Source organism: Capra hircus, chromosome 7, assembly GCF_001704415.2.
Source record: "Capra hircus breed San Clemente chromosome 7, ASM170441v1, whole genome shotgun sequence".
NCBI lineage: Eukaryota > Metazoa > Chordata > Mammalia > Artiodactyla > Bovidae > Capra > Capra hircus.
In genome coordinates this window covers 13999428-14019624 of record NC_030814.1, presented here as the reverse complement: position 1 = coordinate 14019624, position 20197 = coordinate 13999428, and the positions used below count along the sequence as shown (strand labels likewise).

Sequence of the window (20197 nt, the reverse complement as noted above, 5' to 3'; positions counted from 1 at the left end):
TGCTGGCATATTGAGTACAGCACTTTCACAGCATCATCTTTCAGGATTTGAAATAGCTCAACTGGAATTCCATCACCTCCACTAGCTTTGTTCGTAGTGATGCTTTCTAAGGCCCACTTGACTTCACATTCCAGGATGTCTGGCTCTAGGTGAGTGATCACACCATCGTGTTTATCTTAGTCGTGATGATCTTTTTTGTACAGTTCTTCCGTGTATTCTTGCCACCTCTTCTTAATATCTTCTGCTTCTGTTAGGTCCAGACCATTTCTGTCCTTTATCGAGCCCATCTTTGCATGAAATGTTCCCTTGGTATCTCTAATTTTCTTGAAGAGATCTCTAGTCTTTCCCATTCTGTTATTTTCCTCTATTTCTTTGCATTGATCGCTGAAGAAGGCTTTCTTGTCTCTCCTTGCTATTCTTTGGAACTCTGCATTCAGATGCTTATATCTTTCCTTTTCTCCTTTGCTTTTCACGTCCCTTCTTTTCACAGCTATTTGTAAGGTCTCCCCAGACAGCCATTTTGTTATTTTGCATTTCTTTTCTGTGCGGATGGTCTTGATCCCTGTCTCCTGCACAATGTCACAAACCTCCGTCCATAGTTCATCAGGCACTCTGTCTATCAGATCTAGTCCCTGAAACCTATTTCTCACTTCCACTGTATAATCATAAGGGATTTGATTTAGGTCATACTTGAATGGTCTAGTGGTTTTTCACACTTTCTTCAATTTAAGTCTGAATTTGGCAATAAGGAGTTCATGATCTGAGCCACAGTCAGCTCCTGGTCTTGTTTTTGCTGACTGTATAGGGCTTCTCCATCTTTGGATGCAAAGAATATAATCAATCTGATTTTGGTGTTGACCATCTGGTGATGTCCATGTGTAGAGTCTTCTCTTGTGTTGTTGGAAGAGGGTGTTTGCTATGACCAGTGCATTTTCTTGGCAAAACTCTATTAGTCTTTGCCCTGCTTCATTCCGCATTCCAAGGCCAAATTTGCCTGTTACTCCAGGTGTTTCTTGACTTCCTACTTTTGCATTCCAGTCCCCTACAATGAAAAGGGCATCTTTTTTTGGGTGTTAGTTCTAAAAGGTCTTGTAGGTCTTCAAAGAACTGTTCAACTTCAGCTTCTTCAGCATTATTGCATAGAAACCTGGAATGTTAGGTCCATGAATCCTAAAAACTTAAATCTTGTCATTTCCATAGATTGGGCATGATGGAGATGCCAACAGGGACACATGACCTATGTTTTCATATGGGAATTCTGAGATTCAGAAGATGTAAATGTGCCATGGATTATAGAGTTTGTTATAGGAGAGTCCTCAAGTAGCGGTTTTGGTTCAAACTCAATGAAATGTGTACTGCATCTTGTCTCTCCCCATTTTATCCATAGGCAGGCAGTGTATGTAGGTAGTTAAAAGCTAGGACTCTGGAGCCAGTCCATCCTAAAGGAGATCAGTCCTGGGTGTTCACTGGAAGGATTGATGTTGAAGCTGAAACTCTAATACTTTGGCCACCTGATGTGAAGAGTTGACTCATTTGAAAAGACTCTGATGCTGGGAAAGATTGGGGGCAGGAGGAGAAGGGGACGACAGAGCATGAGATGGACATGGGTTTGGGTGGACTCCGGGAGTTGGTGATGGACAGGGAGGCCTGGAGTGCTGTGGTTCATGAGGTCGCAAACAGGCGGACATGACTTAATGACTGAACTGAACTGAACTGGAGTCAGAATGCCTGGGTCTGAATCTGGTCTCTCCTGTGCCGAGATACCTACCAAGTGCCCCTGTTCTGTCTGTAAAAGGCAGTATTTACAGGGTTGCTGTAAAGCTTAAAATGGAAAATGCTCAGAATAGAGCTTCAGGCATAGTAAACACTAGAGGGTTAGCTATTATTTGTGGTTGGAGAAGGTGAAGAAAGAAAGGAAAGGGCAGGATTATGTGCTTGCACATTGCATCTTTGAAACTGACTGTTCCTAGATTGGAAACCATATCATTAAACATTCTGAAAATAGTCTCATGTCTGAAAATTCTCTAATTGTACACGTTGGGCTATTTAATTTGTGTCTAAGATATGTGAAGAATTCAGAGATGGAAATGAGAAAACTCTTTTAATATCATTCACTGGTAAAGTCAAAGCTTCATAATAGCCAAAAAATAGAGGGAAGAAATATTTTTTGGCTATTATGAAGCTTTTTCCAAAATCTGAAAACACGGATGTTTGTCCAATTTTTCACTTTCTAATGAATGCTAATGGTAACAGACCTGCTCTTAGGAAAAACTACAGAAAGGGACTAACACTTATTTCAAATTAATGTTAATAACTCTTATGCTTCAGGAAAGTAGAAACATTATAGTTCATTGCCCAGTTCAATTACCTAATATGAGGTAAGTCCTGACTGGAAAGACAGTCATTTGTCAGCAATAAGGGATCTTAAAAGCATGTCATAAATCTATCAGAAAAAAGGAGCCTATTTCTTTATGCCTTACATGAGCGAAAATTCTAGCTGGGTAAAAATTTCCTTTGCCAAAAACTAAGACAAATTGGAAAGGCTACCATTTTAGGATAAACCAGTTAGAGGCTTTCAAGATGAGAAACATAGTTTCAAATTGATTCTCTGCCTCCAAACAGATGGATTTATGATATGTAATGATTTAATATAATCTTTAACTATAAATTACTCTTAGCAGGTGATATTTTTAAATAAAATGAACAGCATTTTCTGTTCTAGCAATTCAATCACATATACCTTGTTTTTGTAAATGTGATCCCCTAGTTTTGTCGAGGAGAAACAGGAAAAGGATTCCCAGATAATTTAAGGAGCAAGCTCAAGGCATCTTACCAATTTGACATTCATGCAAAATTAGGTTCCTTTAGGTCTTGTGCTTGGCTTGGCAAACACCAGGACAGTGACCAACAGAGCCAGCTGTCTAAACATTTATAACCATTCTCAGGCTCTGACAAGTTCTGATCAGGCTAACGGAATCTTGCTGACACTGCTTATGTGTCGTGTACAACATGTAAGAAACTTGGGCCACGTCTTCTTTTCTGTAGACACTCTCTCAAAGGTAGCCACAGCCACACACAGATATGAGATAGCCTAGAGTCTTGCTTTGTTCCCAGCATTAGTAGCTTTCTTTTAGTTATTCTCCAGAGTCAGTGCCTAGCTCCTGCAGCAGTTGGGCAGCTGATCATATTTCTTCTTTTGTTTCCTTTTTCTTTTCTTCTGATCTGGTCCCTGTTCTCCATCCTGAACACGTTTTCTGAGGGAATTAAGTCCTTTGGGTTGCTTTACAAAATTAACCTCTTGGAAGACTCTCCAAAATATACAGAAAAAAAAATTACATCATTCTTTTTGCTTTAATTTTCACCTTTAGAATTTAAAATTGACGAGCTATAAATCATTTGGGGGAGAAATTTAAATAATACTTTTTTATTGGAGGATAAGTGCTTTACAATGTTGTGTTGGTTTCTGACATACAACAACATGAATCAGTCATAATTATATCCATCTATCTATCTATATATATCCCCTCCCTTCCACCTCCTAGCTCTAGGAGCTCCAGAGCTCCAGAGCACCAGGCCAGGCTCCTTGTGTTAAATGAAACTTAAAAAAAAAAGAAATCTTTGGAAGTTCAAGGTAACTTTTTAAGAGAGAGAATATCAAGGAACAAGATGGAATCATAAAGACAAAATAAAAGGTCATTAAATATACCACCATTAAAAGGCAGCACTTGAACTCCCAAGTTTTCAATGTACATCATGGTTCAGATGATGTCATCCAATCACAAAAGCTACATAGACTAAAAACCTGATGAAATCTGCTTAAGCAACTAGGAAGTATGTATCTTTCCCACGTACCACTGGGCATTGGATTTGCACTGTAAGTCAGAAAGAGAAAAACAAATATCCTATATTAACGCATGTATGTGGGATCTAGAAAAACAGAACAGAGGGACCTCGTTCCAGGGCAGGAAGAGAGACACGGGCGTAGAGAACAGGTATGTGGGCACAGCAGGAGAAGGAACGGGAGCGGAGAATGGATGCATTGGTAGATCGGGCTTGACATAAATAGACGACCATGTGTGAAACAGCTAGCTGGCGGGAATCTGCAATACAGCGCAGGAGCTCAGCTCGGTGCTCTGTGGTGACCTGGATAGGTGGGGTGGGGGTGCGTGCGGCTATGTGAATACACAGAGCTGATTCACTGGGTTGCACAGCAGCACCTAACACAACACTGTAAAGCAATTATATGCCAATTTTTTTAAAAAAGGGAGAGACTTTGTAGGACTGTTGACTTTAGATAACAACCAAAGACCCAAGAAAACAAAAAACAAACAAAAGAGCAAACCAGTTCTGTTTAGTTAAAATGGTCAAGTCTGTGCAAATATGGCTTTAGGTATGTCACGAACTTTCCCCCGGTATAGTCATTATAAGAAAGCTATCCGTGACCCTGCCACAGCTATTTAACTGGGTTTTTGTACAAGGCACAGACAAAGTTCAGCCCTAAAGAGCTTGATGTACGCAGCCTCTGGTGATTCAGAGTTGAGGGTAGACTGAGAGAAGGAAAATAAGAACTGGCGATCTGAGTCACCGTGCCAGTGTGGTACACGGGATAATTTGGGCTGCTCTACCAAGGCCAGGGGTTTCCCGGGTGGCTCAGATGGTAAAGAATCTGCCTGTAATGCAGGAGACCTGGGTTTGATTCCTGGGTTGGGAAGATCTGCTGGAGAAGGAAATGGCTACCCACTCTAGTACTCTTGGCTGGAGAATCTCATGGAAAGAGGACCCTGGTGGGGCTACAGTCCATGGTGTCACAAAGAGTTGGACCTGACTGAGTGATATCAGAATACCAAGGTCAACCTGAGGCAGCACTCTGGGGAAGTCATCTGAGGTGGCTGTGTTTATTTTCGGAACCCCTTCTTCTTCTGAAGATGTGCCCTCCTGTCTCACAGAGCTGTCCACTGAATGCTGTGTGCAGTTAGGCTGTGATTAAGGTGTCAATGGATGATGGCTTAGTAAGTCCCAGTACCATTTATCTCGTCATATTTCACCTGACAATGGGAAAAGTCTTCCTCCTTTTTGAGAGGGAGAAAACCAGTGAATCAGCGACCAAAAGAGTCTGTTGTACACCTGCTAGGTGCTTGGCCCTGTGAGGGATGCCTCTGGTGGCTACATAGAGGTCAAGCTATGGCTTTGCCCTCCTGGGACTTGCAACTGAGATGTGGAAAAAACATGCCAGCAAAACTATAACTCATGGGGCAGAGCCCTGTGCGAAAAATGTAAACTATACTATGCAGTCCATAAGTGCCAAAGGAGCGGTAACTAAATGATGGGTTCCCACAGCTGTGTAATGGGAAGGGATCAAAATAGGGATCAACTGATTATCATCGCAGAGGAAGGGAAAAACAAAGTGAAACCATAATGCAAACAGGATTCCAAGGACACCAGAGAGAGAATGTAGAAAACGACAGGGACTGTAATAATTGCCTATTTTGTCATTATTAAACTTTCAGTAGGATTCTTTTTTCCCTCTTTTTCTTTTAAAATAGGAGTTTTAGAAACTACCTTGACAGATTAAACTGATGTGAGTATTTGAACGTGGAAGAAAAGGAATAAGAGCCTTTGGGGTTAAAATGTCAACATGAAATGTATTCAATAAAGAAGATTCTTTTATGAAAGGCTTCTAAAGTTGTCTTACATTTCTTAAATCAATCTGTAGCACATAATCAGTAAAACCGTATCATTTAAACAGAAAAATCATAACTTAGAAACGCACCCTTGTGCAGCTGTATCGTATTATGGGCTGTAACTTAACACATGAGTTTCAGAAGTTGTTAAAGTTGAGCTCAGGCTAACAAATCTTAACTGGTAAAAAAAGAAGCCTACGGTGAGATGAGACTGCAGACCCTGGAGAAGCACCAGACTTGATCCCAGGACTGGTGTCAATCAATATTCTTTTTGATTTGTGAAATCTTATTTATATATTAAGAAATAAATGTATTAAGGCAGATGTTGCCATTAAGTGATCAAGAAGCCTCTTCCTTTTTTTCCATTTTGAAAAATTTTCCTCTGGCACTATTAGTACTTAAACTCTGCCAAATGTATCTTTACTGAAAAAAGGAGAAGAGAACAGTGCTTATGCCACAGATAGCTGAACTGAAATCTGCATTTTTCTCTTGAAATAAGTCAAAATAAAAATAGTTGTATCCTACAATAAAGTACAACTAGCATTTGAATAGGCTTCTTCAGTAGAACAGGCATCCACAGTTTAGATGCTAAAATTATCAGAGTTCAAATTATTGTAATTAGGATGTAGTCATTAATCCAAAACGAGCTAGCAAGAGGTAGAGGTTTTTGTTTTTTTGTGTTTTAACCATGCTCTTTCCAGCACACTTTCTGTGGTGGAATGCAATGCAATACGTGGAGGGATTTTACTGCACAAGGGCCTTCATCTCTCACTTCCCACTCCTTTCCTCTATGTGAAATGCAGAAACCATAAATGTATCATCAAATTGATAGATTTCAGATAACTATGCTAAAAAGCATGGGGCGGGGAAAATACTTGACTCTTGAGAATTTTTCCTCCCTTGCATTCTATACAGCCAGAATCACGATTAATAAGACATTTTTAATGGTTCTATAGTCTGGTCCAATTATTCCAAAGGGTAAAAATGTACTTTTTCAAGTATTCACCTAACTGGGATAAATATAAGCCTTCATACAGAAAAGCGTCTCCTCAAATGGAAGAGTTAACAAATTTCAAATATGTGAAAAATTTTTCTTCTCATTGTGCAATGTTTAGTAAAGGTTCCACCTAATTTGTTTTCATTGCAAAATTTTGGGGAACACTAGTGAAATCTAACACATTACTTTATAAATCAGTGCTAGAAACCAACACATTCTCAGGGTTTCAGTGACAACTGAGATAGTTTGTAACTATCTGTTTGAGAAAGTTTGTCATAATTTTGGCTTTATTTAGTGAAAGTGGTTTCTCCCTATAGGCATGTTTACATTTACAACTCTTGTATCTTGCCTGAATGGGCAAAAGGATTCTTGCTGTAAAAAAGCTGCAGTTTTCCCCAACTTAATATCAGGAAGTGTACCTTCAACAGATGTCAATACAATCTTTTCCTCAATACAATATAATTCCCCATGCTTTCAGAACTAATCTAGGATCACTGTTAGCTCCAACAGCTCCCTGTTGCCTACACTGGAGCGTGATTCCACCTGCCTTTTCAGCCTTGTCGCCACCTTCCCTGATGCGTCGTTCTTGTATTGCCCGATCTGCCTTTCAGCAAACTGTTCTCTCTCTTCAAAAAATTCCCTTCCCCTCTCACTCCCCTATTACGCTGCCACTCAGATAAGCTTATTTAATGGACTCTCTCCAAATACCCAGAAAGGTCCATTTCAGTCCCACCTCTGTTTTCCTGACAGACACTGCCATGACCACACAAATGGCGTAGCAACATAACTCTTCCGAGAGGCAATGTCTTGTTTCAGTTAAAGGTGAGAAGTTGGAATATAGAATTTGAATCCTGGCTGTATCATTTTATTAGGTGTGGCCGTGAGTAGGTCACCTTAAGCTCTAGCAACTTCACTTCTCTCACTATAAATCACAATAGTACCTGCATTATTGACATGCTGTGAAGAATAAACATTCTTAGCATAGTGTCTTAATCATAGGATGAGGACTTGACACCCTAGCATTACTAATGATGCAAGAAGAAAGATCCCAAAGTTGGCAGATAAGCTTATGATGCTCTTGCAATTTGAAGAGTTAACAGGATAGGATCTGAACATGAAGACATCTTGAAATCGGGGGGTGGTGACTTCCTTTGGGCAAGCATGTGAGAATCTATTAAACTATGGCCAACAGATAGTAAGCTTACACACAAACTCAAGAAAGCTGACAAAGGCTGCTTTCAGGATAGCTCATCTTAGGTTGTGACGCATGACACAAGAAAAGAAATTGGATGCTGCACAAAGCCAAGAATGGAAGGCAACAAGGACATATGCCTTACTTCCTCTGCAAAGAGATTCTGTCGGGCAATACAGACTCCTGGAGATACCTGTTACAAAGTGGAGACTTTCAGGCAGTGAACAGTCTCGTGTCAGCTTAGATGAACAAATTACAAACCTAGAGCCCACCTCATTTAAAATTTCTTTCCATTATTTTTCATTTGAAACTCGAAATAGAGAAAAGGGGGAAAATGTCATGAAATTCATTTCCTTTCAGGAAAGAAAATAAACAAATTACAAGTTTTGTCAGATGAACACCTTGCCTAAAATAAGCTAGAGATTTAATGCAATACAAAATGCCACGTGGAAGACCTCCTTGGCTGAGAAAAGCATTCATATTTTATTCTTTAAATGAATATAACTATCCCACGTGCATTGGTCTCAGACCAGAAAACTCCCTGGGTACTTTTCCTGAACAACTTGAAGAGAAAATTCAATTTACTATTGCTTGTTTTTATACAAATTGAAAGCCAAGTGAGGGAAACAAATTAATCAAATGTACCTCTCTTGTATTCTACATTTCAGAAGAATAAAAGGATTAAAAAAAAAAAAAACTACCTTTGCATTTACAGAAGAGAAATTTAGAAAAACACAGAATGTTATTATTTTTCTATGCTCCTTTGTTCAACTGTGTATGGTTTCAAACATCATTGAACTGGCCTTTCATCTTGCAGGAAAGCAAGGTAGTAATTTTTCTTATGGAGTTGGCAGTGATGTGCTGAGGTGCTCAGTTCTTCCCTTTTGGCAAAAAAAGGCTGGCCTGGGGTGGGGGGAAAAGGAGCCAGGAGTGACTAGAGGAGAGGAGGCTGCTTAGAACCTGCTATTCAAGGTTGATGGCCTTGAATATTGAACCTGCTATTACAGGCCGGGTGAAGCAGGCGTGCGGTGGTAGCAACTTAGGGCTGTGCCAACGAAAATGAGTCCATGTGCTAAACCCTGGCATATGCATGGTAGGTTGCCAAGGCAGGGCATAGGCCCCTGTGAAGTCTGCCTTAGCAAGTCTGTGAACCTGTTCCCATTTATTCCACGAGGATGGTGAGTGGTTGGATGTTTCGATAACATAAAAAATCCCTGGCACAGAAATCTGCCATTTGGCTTACTTTCATTTAGTCATTTTTCAGATTAGAAACACCTGAAGGGAGAGGCTCAGTAGTTAAAATTCACGCCTATTAAGCCTTGCAAGCAGTCGCAGAGTGTCAGCCCATTCTAGGGTAAGCAGGCAATACTCTCTGATTAAATTTAAGTTCCGTGTTAATAAACAAAATGTGTGACACTTCTTTTCTTTGCCGCATAGAAGAGTTTCCACAAAGGCCTAGATGACAGGGCAGAAGTTACGTTTTATTTTAACCTTTTCTATCTTACTTTCTCTGGTAAAACGTAAACAGCTGCTGGGATTTAGTTGGATTCAGAAAGTGGTCCATATAACTTCAGATGAAGTTTCTTAAATTCACAGTGAACTCAGTGAAACATTTTACCTCTATTTCTTTTTACCGTTTCCACTATCCAAACCCTCAGCGCAAGAGCCCTGGTCCTCTACAATTTATCCAAAGTGTTAGGTCGAGAGCCCTTTCGCCCTTCACTAGTGAATTCAGTGCGATGGTAGGAGATATGCAGTCTTTCCTTGCCTCTTCACTTAAAAAACATGCCAAACCTGAATAGATTCCAGGCTAGACGGGAGGGGGTAGGGAGAGATTTTTGTTAGTTCTAACACAGCTATTGACACATGCTTGAAAACAGTATTTAAAAGAAAGCAAGAAAATTAGAAACCAAGAGAACAAAAGAGAAATAAAGGAAGAAAGAAAAAAGAAAGAGCAGATTTTTCACTTTATGCCTTAGAGGGCAAATTGGTTACAATTTGATTTCTAGGAAGAATATCTTATAGAATAAAATTGCCTAACATCTCTGCATCACACATATGAGAAATATAAACTAAAAGGACATCTGGAAATGAACATTATTCAGCAATCAGAAAGCAAAAATCCAAACCATTGATGTTTTAATGGAGACAAACATATGAGATTCCCAAAGAAGAAAGCTGTAACTTATTGAAGTTTAAAAAAAAAAATTCCATATGCATTTTACCTTTTGGGCAGCTCTGTTTCAGAAGCCCTTTGTAATATGAACCCCACTGTAGATAAGATACAAGGCGAAGATAGTCTGTCTTGCAGCAGCAGGAAGTCAAATTGGTTCCAGAAACAAAGTTACATGACAAATGGTTTAATAGTATTGCCAGAATTGGAAATCTTGATTGAATTATTTTTCATAATCATTAAAAAAAGATTTTGAAATAACTCTGCCCTGCATAGTTGTGTAGTTTGTGTGTGTGTGTGTGTGTGTGTGTGTGTGTGTGTAGGGGGAACGTGTTGTTGTAGAGGTGGGAAGACATCTTATTTTATTGGCCTTTTAAATAAAGTGTTATCATTTGTTATCAAAATTTAAGAGCTCAGCGGTGATTTATTGTTAACTTTTGTTTGCAACAAAACAGTTCAAACACAGTACATTTTTAACAAAACTAATAAATGGCATGGAGGACTAAACAGGTTTAAAAGGGGATATATCTTATTATCGTCTTCAAGTTATTTTTTGTTTTAATCCTAGTACCAAATCAGCTTTGATTTATTTTAAAGAGCATCTGGAAAAGTTCATCAAGTCTGAGGCGAGTCTTAGACTTTAGGACAGACTTCTAAACTGTTAGCAAGATGCATCATTGAAAAAAGTAACCCAGCGACTGATACCCGTAGGTGAAATGAAATCATTCTCCTGACTGAAGTCAGGAACAAGTTAAATACCACTTAGACCACAGCACACGACTACAGAGATTTAGGAGAAAACATACTTAAATAAGATGTGACTAGACATTTAGGACTATTTTCTAAAACAGTCTAAAAACACTTTTTCCCCTGCAGTACTTACAGTCTTTGAAGACCAGAGCCGGGTCTCTGTGAGGCAAGACTTGGGCAATGATGTGTCTCAGGGATTCCAAGGTTCTGTCCATCTTGGGTCTGCCTGTGCGAGCCTGCAGCACAGTGCCCTCATGCCTGGATTCTTGCAGTCCTGGTCTGAATTTGTGCAGCTCATTGATGCACAGGATTACCAAAGAATCTCTTTTAACATCTGCCAATCAGACATTTCCCAGAATCTTAAGACCCCTCAGGGGGCCCTCCTCCCAGGCTCACTTATCTTTGTTGTATGCTGAGCTAATTAGCTCTAAAGGCTGGCTGACAGGCGGGTTCCCATTGCTTCCTTCTGTTAAACACACCCACCTACAGGCTAGCTGGGGAAGCTCACTAATCATGCGAACAGCCTTCCTCTCCAACCAGATTTTGCCTGAATGGTGTGCAGTTTTCTGGCTTCGGTATTTCCTTTGGTCATTCATCTTTTGATGTGCTGTCTTCGGGTACATAGAATCAGGAAGATGATTTCTCAAGAAAGTTTCCTTAGTAGCAAAGGAATTTCCAGCTTAGAATCCATATAATCTAAACTCTTCTTTGGTAAAAGTGCTATAAAGATTGTGGATGTAGCCAGGCTCTAGATCATGCTTTCAGTTTGAATTCAGAAGCATCTCTTTGGGAGCTAAGTGTTTAATTTTTTCATTCACCCAAATTATAGTCACTTTTGATGGGCAGTGACAAGTAAAATTTCATAGTCTGTCTTTTGGCTTTGCCTGGCAACATTTGTTTCCCTCTTTATCCTTCAAGGCAAATCATTCCCAAGATTGATTTTAATGAATTCTGATATCATTCACTTCTCTTCATGATGACTTTTTATACTAAAAATTCCAGGAGAAGTAAAAATATGTTTCAGAGAATATAGGTGGTTACAAAAACATCTGAAGAAAACAAAGCTGCTTTTTCTATTGAGGTCCTACACTGCTCACAACAATATTAAATAGTCTTTTCACAGAAGACATGTCATAGAATTCCACTGCAGTAACAAGGTTTTACACCAGATATAAAAGAACTGATTTCAGTGGCTGTAACCCATATTAGCTGAAGGATTATTGAGGACTTCTTTACTTTTATTTAAAGTATTTTTCCAGGGTAGGCACAAGAGATTGTTTTCCAGTTTCCAGATTCCATAATCATGTTGTACCATATGATTAACTGAATGCAGTCCTTTAAAGACTATATAAAATGTTTTCAATGTGATCAGTTTCTTCAGCTAGTTGGTAGAAGGGGTGGGCTTAATAAAAGGAAACAGAAGGAATGAGGCTAGAATAGTAATTCCTATTATAAGGACTGTCACTTAGTAAATGCCCACAGGAATATGTATATCCCACAAGGGCTGCCCCAGAGTGCAAAGACAGCATAAAGAAAATCAATTGAAAGAATCACACTTCACGTGAAGACACAGGTGTACTTTCCATGCGCTGTATTATGAAATCATCAATGTCCTTGCCATCTAGTTTATAATTTAAGAGAAACTAGATGGCTTGGAGATTAAAAATGATTATATACTGATTGGACATGAAGTATAAATGAATTCATAATATTTTCAGTGTGATAACTGAATTGGAAACATTCGCATTGGAAGAACAACAACAACAACAACAAAAAGTACAGCATTCTCAAAGAAGACTGATAATCTAAAAGCAGAAAAATTAGAAATGATTAATGCTGGGATTTTAATCAACAATGGACTTTTTATGGGATTAAATCTAATTCCAGTAGTACTTTAGATGTGTAAGGTGGAAGAAGGAACACTGAATTTGGTATTAGTATGATCTGGGATTTGATTTTTGTTATCTCTGTAACTTTGAGAAAGTCACTCATCTTCTTGGGACTTGGAATTCTCATCTAAAAAATTAGGGGTTTGTGCCAGACGCTCTCTTTTAGATCCAACATCTGTGACTCTATGGCTGCATTGCAAATGAGCACAAATATTAACATACATTTTCTAAACTTCTGGAAAGTCACAGATTTATTTCCTAAAAGCTAGATTGTTTTCATAAAGATCACTTTTGTTTCCATAGTCAACTTTGTATCCCTTCATCAATAAAAAGGGACACATATTCATAGGGTGAAATCAAAGGTACCATTAATGCTAACTAGAAGGAAGGGTAAGCCTTTATTAAAACCTGTCTTCAACCTCCAGAGATTTTTCTAAAAAGGTGAACTATGAGAATCTGTTTGCTGCTGTTTCTCAGCTGCTAAGTGTGTCTGAGGCTTTGCCACCCAGTGAGTGTAGGCTGCCAGGCTCCTCTGCCCATGGGATTTCCCAGGCAAAAATACTGGAGTGGGTGGCCACTCCCTTCTTCAGAGGATCTTCCTGACCCAGGGATCCATGGATTCTTCACCACTGAGCCACCTGAGAAGCCCGAACATGTGCTTCAGTTCAGTTCAGTTCAGTTCAGTTCAGTCACTCAGTCGTGTCCGACTCTTTGTGACCCCATGAATCGCAGCACGCCAGGCCTCCCTGTCCATCACCAACTCCCGGAGTTCACTCAGACTCACATCTATCGAGTCAGTGATGCCATCCAGCCATCTCATCCTCGGTCGTCCCCTTCTCCTCCTGCCCCTCAGGGCAGGGTCCTGAGCAGCATCAGGGTCTTTTCCAGCATCCCTCCCAGCATCAGGGTCTTTTCCAATGAGTCAACTCTTCACATGAGGTGGCCAAAGTACTGGAGCTTCAGCTTTAGCATCATTCCTTCTGAAGAAATCCCAGGGCTGATCTCCTTCAGAATGGACTGGTTGGATCTCCTTGCAGTCCAAGGGACTCTCAAGAGTCTTCTCCAACACCACACTTCAAAAGCATCAATTCTTCGGTGCTCAGCCTTCTTCACAGTCCAACTCTCACATCCATACATGACTACTGGAAAAACCATAGCCTTGACAAGACAGACCTTAGTCGGCAAAGTAATGTCTCTGCTTTTGAATATGCTATCTAGGTTGGTCATAACTTTCCTTCCAAGGAGTAAACGTCTTTTAATTTCATGGCTGCAGTCACCATCTGCAGTGATTTTGGAGCCCCCAAAAATAAAGTCTGACACTGTTTCCACTGTTTCTCCATTTATTTCCCATGACGTGATGGGACCAGATGCCATGATCTTCGTTTTCTGAATGTTGAGCTTTAAGCCAACATTTTCACTCTCCACTGCTTAGAGAACCCCAAAACAGCTTTGCAAAGACTATTAAAAAAAATCATGATCCCTAATCGGTTCTATTTTAAGAAATAGTATAAAACAAGGGAATTCTAGAAAGGTGGATATACAACATTCCAGTTGGATAGTATAGTTTCTTCTTTTTCATTAGGTCCAGTCTGAAGTCTTTGCATATTCCCTTTAAAGACTTCTCACCTTCCTCAAAGCACTATTGTGAAGGTCTAGAAAAACAACTCGGTTTCTCACCATTCTCTCTCTCTGATGTAGAAAGCACCTGATGAAGATGAAAAAGCCTGAGAAGCCCCTGTGCTGTGCGCCCATGTTAGTACAGATTCTAAGGTTCACACATTAGATCTCACCACCTCTAGTCATACGCCAAAAGCACAATTAGTAAAACAGGGCAGATGACTACAGTTAAAATACAAAATGATGTTTTTAGAAATCCTGTCAAGAATACCACTTAGAAGTATGAGAAATGGCATCCAACTGATATATTCAGTGTTCAAAACTTATCAGCGAGTGGTAAAAGGGGAAGGCCAAGTGCCACAGCATGTACTAAGCTCCCAGATAGGATGGTTAATAATACAGATGAGCAATCTCTTGTTGCTAACTAGCTCATTACAGGTAAAACTGATAAGGAGGCAAGCCATCAACTAAAATAAACAGAATAAATGCAACAAAGAATCATCTTCAGTTAAACCAGGAAGTATCTCCACTCTCCTGCTGGTGGTGTCACTTCATGCAGTGCCTGGCCCTGGAGGAGGAAGATGGGGTAAGTGAAACAGGAGAGCTGGTCTGTAGATGAGGCTGTAGTGCAACTGGCGGGAATACAGGTCCTGAACGGTGTTAGCACAACGTATGCCAACTCCAAAGAGTCAGTTCAGTTCAGTTGCTCAGTCGTGTCCAACTCTTTGTGACCCCATGGACTGCAGCACGCCAGGCCTCCCTGTCCATCACCAACTCCCAAAGTTTACTCAAATTCATGTCCATTGTGTTGGGTGATGCCACCCAACCATCTCACCCTCTGTCATTCCCTTCTCCTGCCATCAATCTTTCCCAGCATCAGGGTCTTTTCCAATGAGTAAGTTCTTTGCATCAGGTGGCCAAAGTATTTGAGTTTCAGCATCAGGATCAGTCCTTCCAAAGAATATTCAGGACTAATTTCCTTTAGGATGGACTGGCTGGAGTCTGAGCCAATTTAGGACTATTCAAAACAAAAACAGTGGGGAAAGATTGACAGCACCTCCTTCCAGATTCCAATGGAGATGTGTGGGGGAACTGGAAGGTCCGAAATGCCAGGCTGGCCAAAGAGGGTCAGAGCCCTGTGTAGTGTTGCTGGGGGTATGGGGGACGGGGGAAAAGGGCAAGGCCAGGAAGAAACTGCCTTTGCAGAGGTAATGACTAATGACTGTTCAATGTCAGCTTTGTTTAGCCTCAACTAGGAAGGGGCCAGTAGGAAGAATGAATGGCTGGTTAGCATCAACTTTGTTTACTTGTAGCTGTGAAGGAACAAGTGAAAGGAATGAAATGGCTGCTCAGTGTGAATTTGTTTACTCTCAGCTGGGAAGAGACCAATGAAATGTTTGCATCAAGGAAGGTATTTATGAGAGGGGTCAGTTGGCAGAGGCAGCTTCAATTTACCAGACAAAAGAAGCTTAAAAACACAGGCCACATGAAAGAACCTTATCTCAGGTTATTTGTTCATTGATATTCTTCTACATTCAGGATATTAAGTATTAATCTGTTAAACTACATGAATAACAAGAAAATTAATTCTCCAATTTATAAAGGAATGTATATTCTCTAATTTTTATGGAAAATTATGAAAAATGCTTTCCTGAAGTAATTTCCCTCCCCACTGGACAGAACCACTCTAGTGAACTGCCCTTTATCTTTGCCAGAGCAGCCAGAGTCAACTCTTAACCAAAAAGCACAGCGAAAGGAAACCCCTCATTTACCTGCACCTTGTTTCAATATATTTGAGGATCCTGAATGAGCTGACGCCATGCTGGTTGTTTTGTGTAACCAAGTACTCAGCCCTATCCTGGTGTTTGGTCTCTAAAGAGAAGTACAATTGATTCTCTAAGAAGTACTTTGGAGGACAAAGATATCATTGGGGGAAGACTTTGTTAGTTCACGGGTTAACAGTTCCAGGATAAATTCAGAGTTTTTTAAAAGGTGGAAGAATCTGGACGTTCAGATTTACAAGACTGGAGATGATGATGCCAAACCTTGGGTCATGAGATACGTGTTCTATGGAAACTGAACTGACTACTGGCTCCCTGTACTTCCAGGATAATATGTACTTTGAAAGAAGAGTTAAAATTTTTCTTTTAGCTTGTTAGAGTGGACTTTGCCAGTGGCCTTTATGACAATATTATATCTTCCAGAAAACTTAATCTGATTGTTGGTTCCTCTCCCTCTCCCTGCACTTTCGCACGGGACTACCACCCCTGTTGACTCTGCTTCCTGCTGTCCAGGACAAAAATTTGGGTGGTGGGGAAAAACCTACATAAGCTATGGCTATAAAATGATCAGCTGGATCTTAAAAGACTTACCTGAATTCCACTTGAGTCTCTGAGCCACTCTATATAAATGAAGAGATGTGGTCTTCTGTAATGGGCATTCTGGGGGGTGAGACACACCAGTTTACATGGGCTAATTAGCTACCTTTTTTTCTTAATGTAATGTCACACTTCTGGGTATGAATTGCATGAAATGCTTAAAACTTTGCAATAGTGAGCAATTTAAAATGAAAATCTAGACTATGAAAAGAATAAGTTATTAGATTAAAACAAACCAAGGGAAATGTTTTTGGCTATGAACCAATGACAAACCTGAGATCAGTTGATGGCAGCATGAGGTTCAAGCAAGCCAGTAACTTCACAGCTCCATTTATTTCAGATGCAGCTTCCGGTAAAGACTGAATCATTAGTATACTCCCAGTTCACTTCAGGCCACATTTATGGGCATGCTTACATTAAGATAAAAGCCCATCCATTTCGCACTGTGAACTGTAATTTCCATTTCACTTCCTATGCAGTCTCCGCCAGAGCAATGCACTTAGCGTGCGATCTGCTGACACAGAGGAAACATTATTTCTTTCCAAATTTGTTTAAAGAAGGAGGGATAGAAAGGGGAGCTATTTTTCCACAAATTGAAAACTGGAGAACGACCAAGTTAGAGGGAAATATATCTCAAGGTGCTGCAGCAGACTTGAGCTCAAGGAAAAAGAACTATTTCTTTGGTACTACCATGCTTCCCTTCCACCTCCTCCAATCAGAGATATTCCACTCAGGGCTTCAGTCTCCTGACACGGATTTTCTTGGGCCTGTGAGAAGATGCAAAGGCTTGTTACGGAAAAATAAACAACAACAACAGCAAAAAAACAACCTCTTTCTAAAAATGGAGGAACTTTGTGAAAGACAGGACTCAAAGCCGGGTCTGGCTATAGGACTGTCTTCTCTCGTATTTCCATGGCACCAGAAGATAAATCACAGTCTGTGGAGCTTACTCACTTGGAGAATTGAAAAGCTCTAAACCACCTGCTTCTCCTACCGTTTGCCTAGCTGTTAGCATGAATTTTATCTTTTCTCTCAGTTCCAACCTTATCCAGTCAATGTGACTTTGGGGAAGTTAGTTTACACTGAAAGTTTTCTTTTCTCTAAAATAGGAATAAGACAGTCAAGACTCTAAAACTCTAGTAGGATAGGATTCTAGTTCAGATTGTCTTAGTTGGAATACTTAGGCTGACAACAGGATTAACACTTTAGATTTTGGTTTTCCTTCACTCCACTGTCTAACTTTGACAAAGTTCCTTTAGTTCCACCCACTTGTTTAAAATCAAATAATTGCACTGCTTAAAAATCTAAAATCATTCATTTTCCTAATACATCAAGTTAGACTTATTTTTTTAAAAATAAATATACAATGGCTAAACAAGGTGCCTACTGTATAGCACTATATTCAGTATCCTGTGATAAACCAGAATGGGAAAGAATATGAAAAAGAAAAAAGAAAATAACGAGTTATTTTGCCGTACAGCAATGGACACAACATTGCAAATAAACTATACTTCAATAAATTAAAAAAAAATTTCAAAATCATCTTTACTACACCACCTTTCTCCACGTACACTGTAACAAGCTTTCTACCTTAATTTCTGTCGTCTGAATTTTCTGCATGATTTCCTTAGCAAGCTCTTTCAGTCTACCGGTTTAACCTAATCCCCCTTGCCCAAGATGGCTCACCAAAACACTCTGGCATTTCACTTCTTTTGTCCTTAGAAATTCCTCAGCACTAGAATCATGGTATCAGGCTCTTTAGTATAGTCTACTTGAGACCTTCAGTCAACGAAAATTTCATTAAAAAAACCTGTGTACCCCTTCCCCAGATGTCACTTTATACTACACCAAACACTTGGAAAACTGGACGTTTTCTTTTTCCTAATGTAGGACTCTTAGGTAGACACCTCTTCTACCAACAGCACAGTTATAGTTATCAGGGTTTTTTTTTTTTTTTTTTAATTCATTTAAGCGGTTGTACTTTTTTCTAAACGGAAGCACACAATACTTGACAAATATCCTAATCAACATATTTATGAGGTATGCTCCTATTTATGAGATTAAAGCGACAATGACTTGATTCCACGTTATACAGTTACTTAATGTCATCTTTATTTACAATATTAAGAGAAAAACTTAAGATCATTAAATACATCAATATTAGTCTTTTGAGTATTGTTTCCCACTCCTGGTTATTATGCAACTGTGCAGCTCGTGACTGTTCTGAACCTTACCAATGCCCAGCCTTATACAGTTGAGAAAGATGGTTCCAGTACTCCATAAAGCACGTCAAGGTCAAACTAAGATGGCCCCATGCCCTCTCGGGAGTCGTTCTGAGGAGGGATGACGAACAAAGGTGCTGAACCTTAGCCCACCCAGAGCACTCAATGTGCAACATGACACAAACCCACAGCGCAGGGGAATGCTCCCCGAGACCCTGAACTCGACCCTCTATCCTGCGGAAGCAGCTGATTAAACCTGTGAGGCAGCAGCTTTACCTGCGGAGTTTTTAGATTAGGCAACTCTGTGTTTTGTCAGAAAATTTACTGAGCACTTAACTAAGAGAATGATTATCTTGAGCTACACTAACCTTACAGTTAGTACCTTTTAAAAGATCTTCATGGTTCTGGAGAAAGCTCAGCCAGCCATCTGTGTCCAAAGAGCAGACCAATGGCCATCAACACCACAAACTTAGCCTGGGTTACAAAACTTGTTATTTATAGGAAAAGCTCATTTCAAGGGAACACCAAGTAGACAACTTATGGCTGCAAGCAAAGCATCTGTGCGCCTTGATAAAATCAGCTGAAACACCATGAAAAGAGATTCGTTTGGGCTCTCCCTTTTGGTAACTCTAAGTCATTCTAGTAACACATACTCTACTCAGCTCTCTATATCCTTAGAGGCAGAAACTCTGAGAGGGAGTCCACATGTTTGCACTTTTATGAGGGACTTGAACAAGAGAGGATTTTGATACCCACAGGTGGTCGTGGAACCAATCCCCAGAGGATGCTAAGGGATGGTTGTAATGTATCATGTCCTGTGCTAAGCTCCTATAAGGTGTTGCTTCATTTTGTCTTCAGAACAACCCTGACACGGGCACCATTACATGTCTTCATTTACAGATCAAAAAAGTGAGGTTAGAGAGGGTATGGGAGGTACCTGAGCGAAGTGGCAGAAGCAGGATTTATGTCTCAAACTCCCAGGTTCAACAAGTGTTCTGAATCACAATACTTTCACTACATTTGTAGTAGCAGACTTAAAATTTTTCTTATTTGTTCACTGAGTGAGTGAGTGAAGTCGCTCAGTCGTGTCCGACTCTTTGCTACCCCGTGGACTGTAGCCTACCAGGCTTCTCTGTCCAGCGCATTTTCCAGGCAAGGGTACTGGAGTGGGTTGCCATTTCCTTCTCCAGGGGATCTTCCCGACACAAGGATGAACCCAGGTCTCCCATCTTGCAGGCAGACGCTTTTACCGTCTGAGCCACCAGGGAAGATTGTTCACTATGGATGCTTTAAAATCT

At 40.1% G+C, this 20197-nt stretch overlaps 1 protein-coding gene across 1 annotated transcript in view; it reads right to left on the bottom strand.

The window, feature by feature from the left end:
• The window catches only part of LIX1 (limb and CNS expressed 1), a 55841-nt gene extending 44550 nt beyond the window's left edge, over positions 1-11291 (bottom strand). Inside the window, exon 1 of the mRNA XM_005683455.3 lies at positions 10927-11291. Coding sequence (XP_005683512.1) covers positions 10927-11008 — 82 coding nt within the window. The 5' untranslated portion in view covers positions 11009-11291. The remainder of the gene's footprint in view (positions 1-10926) is intronic.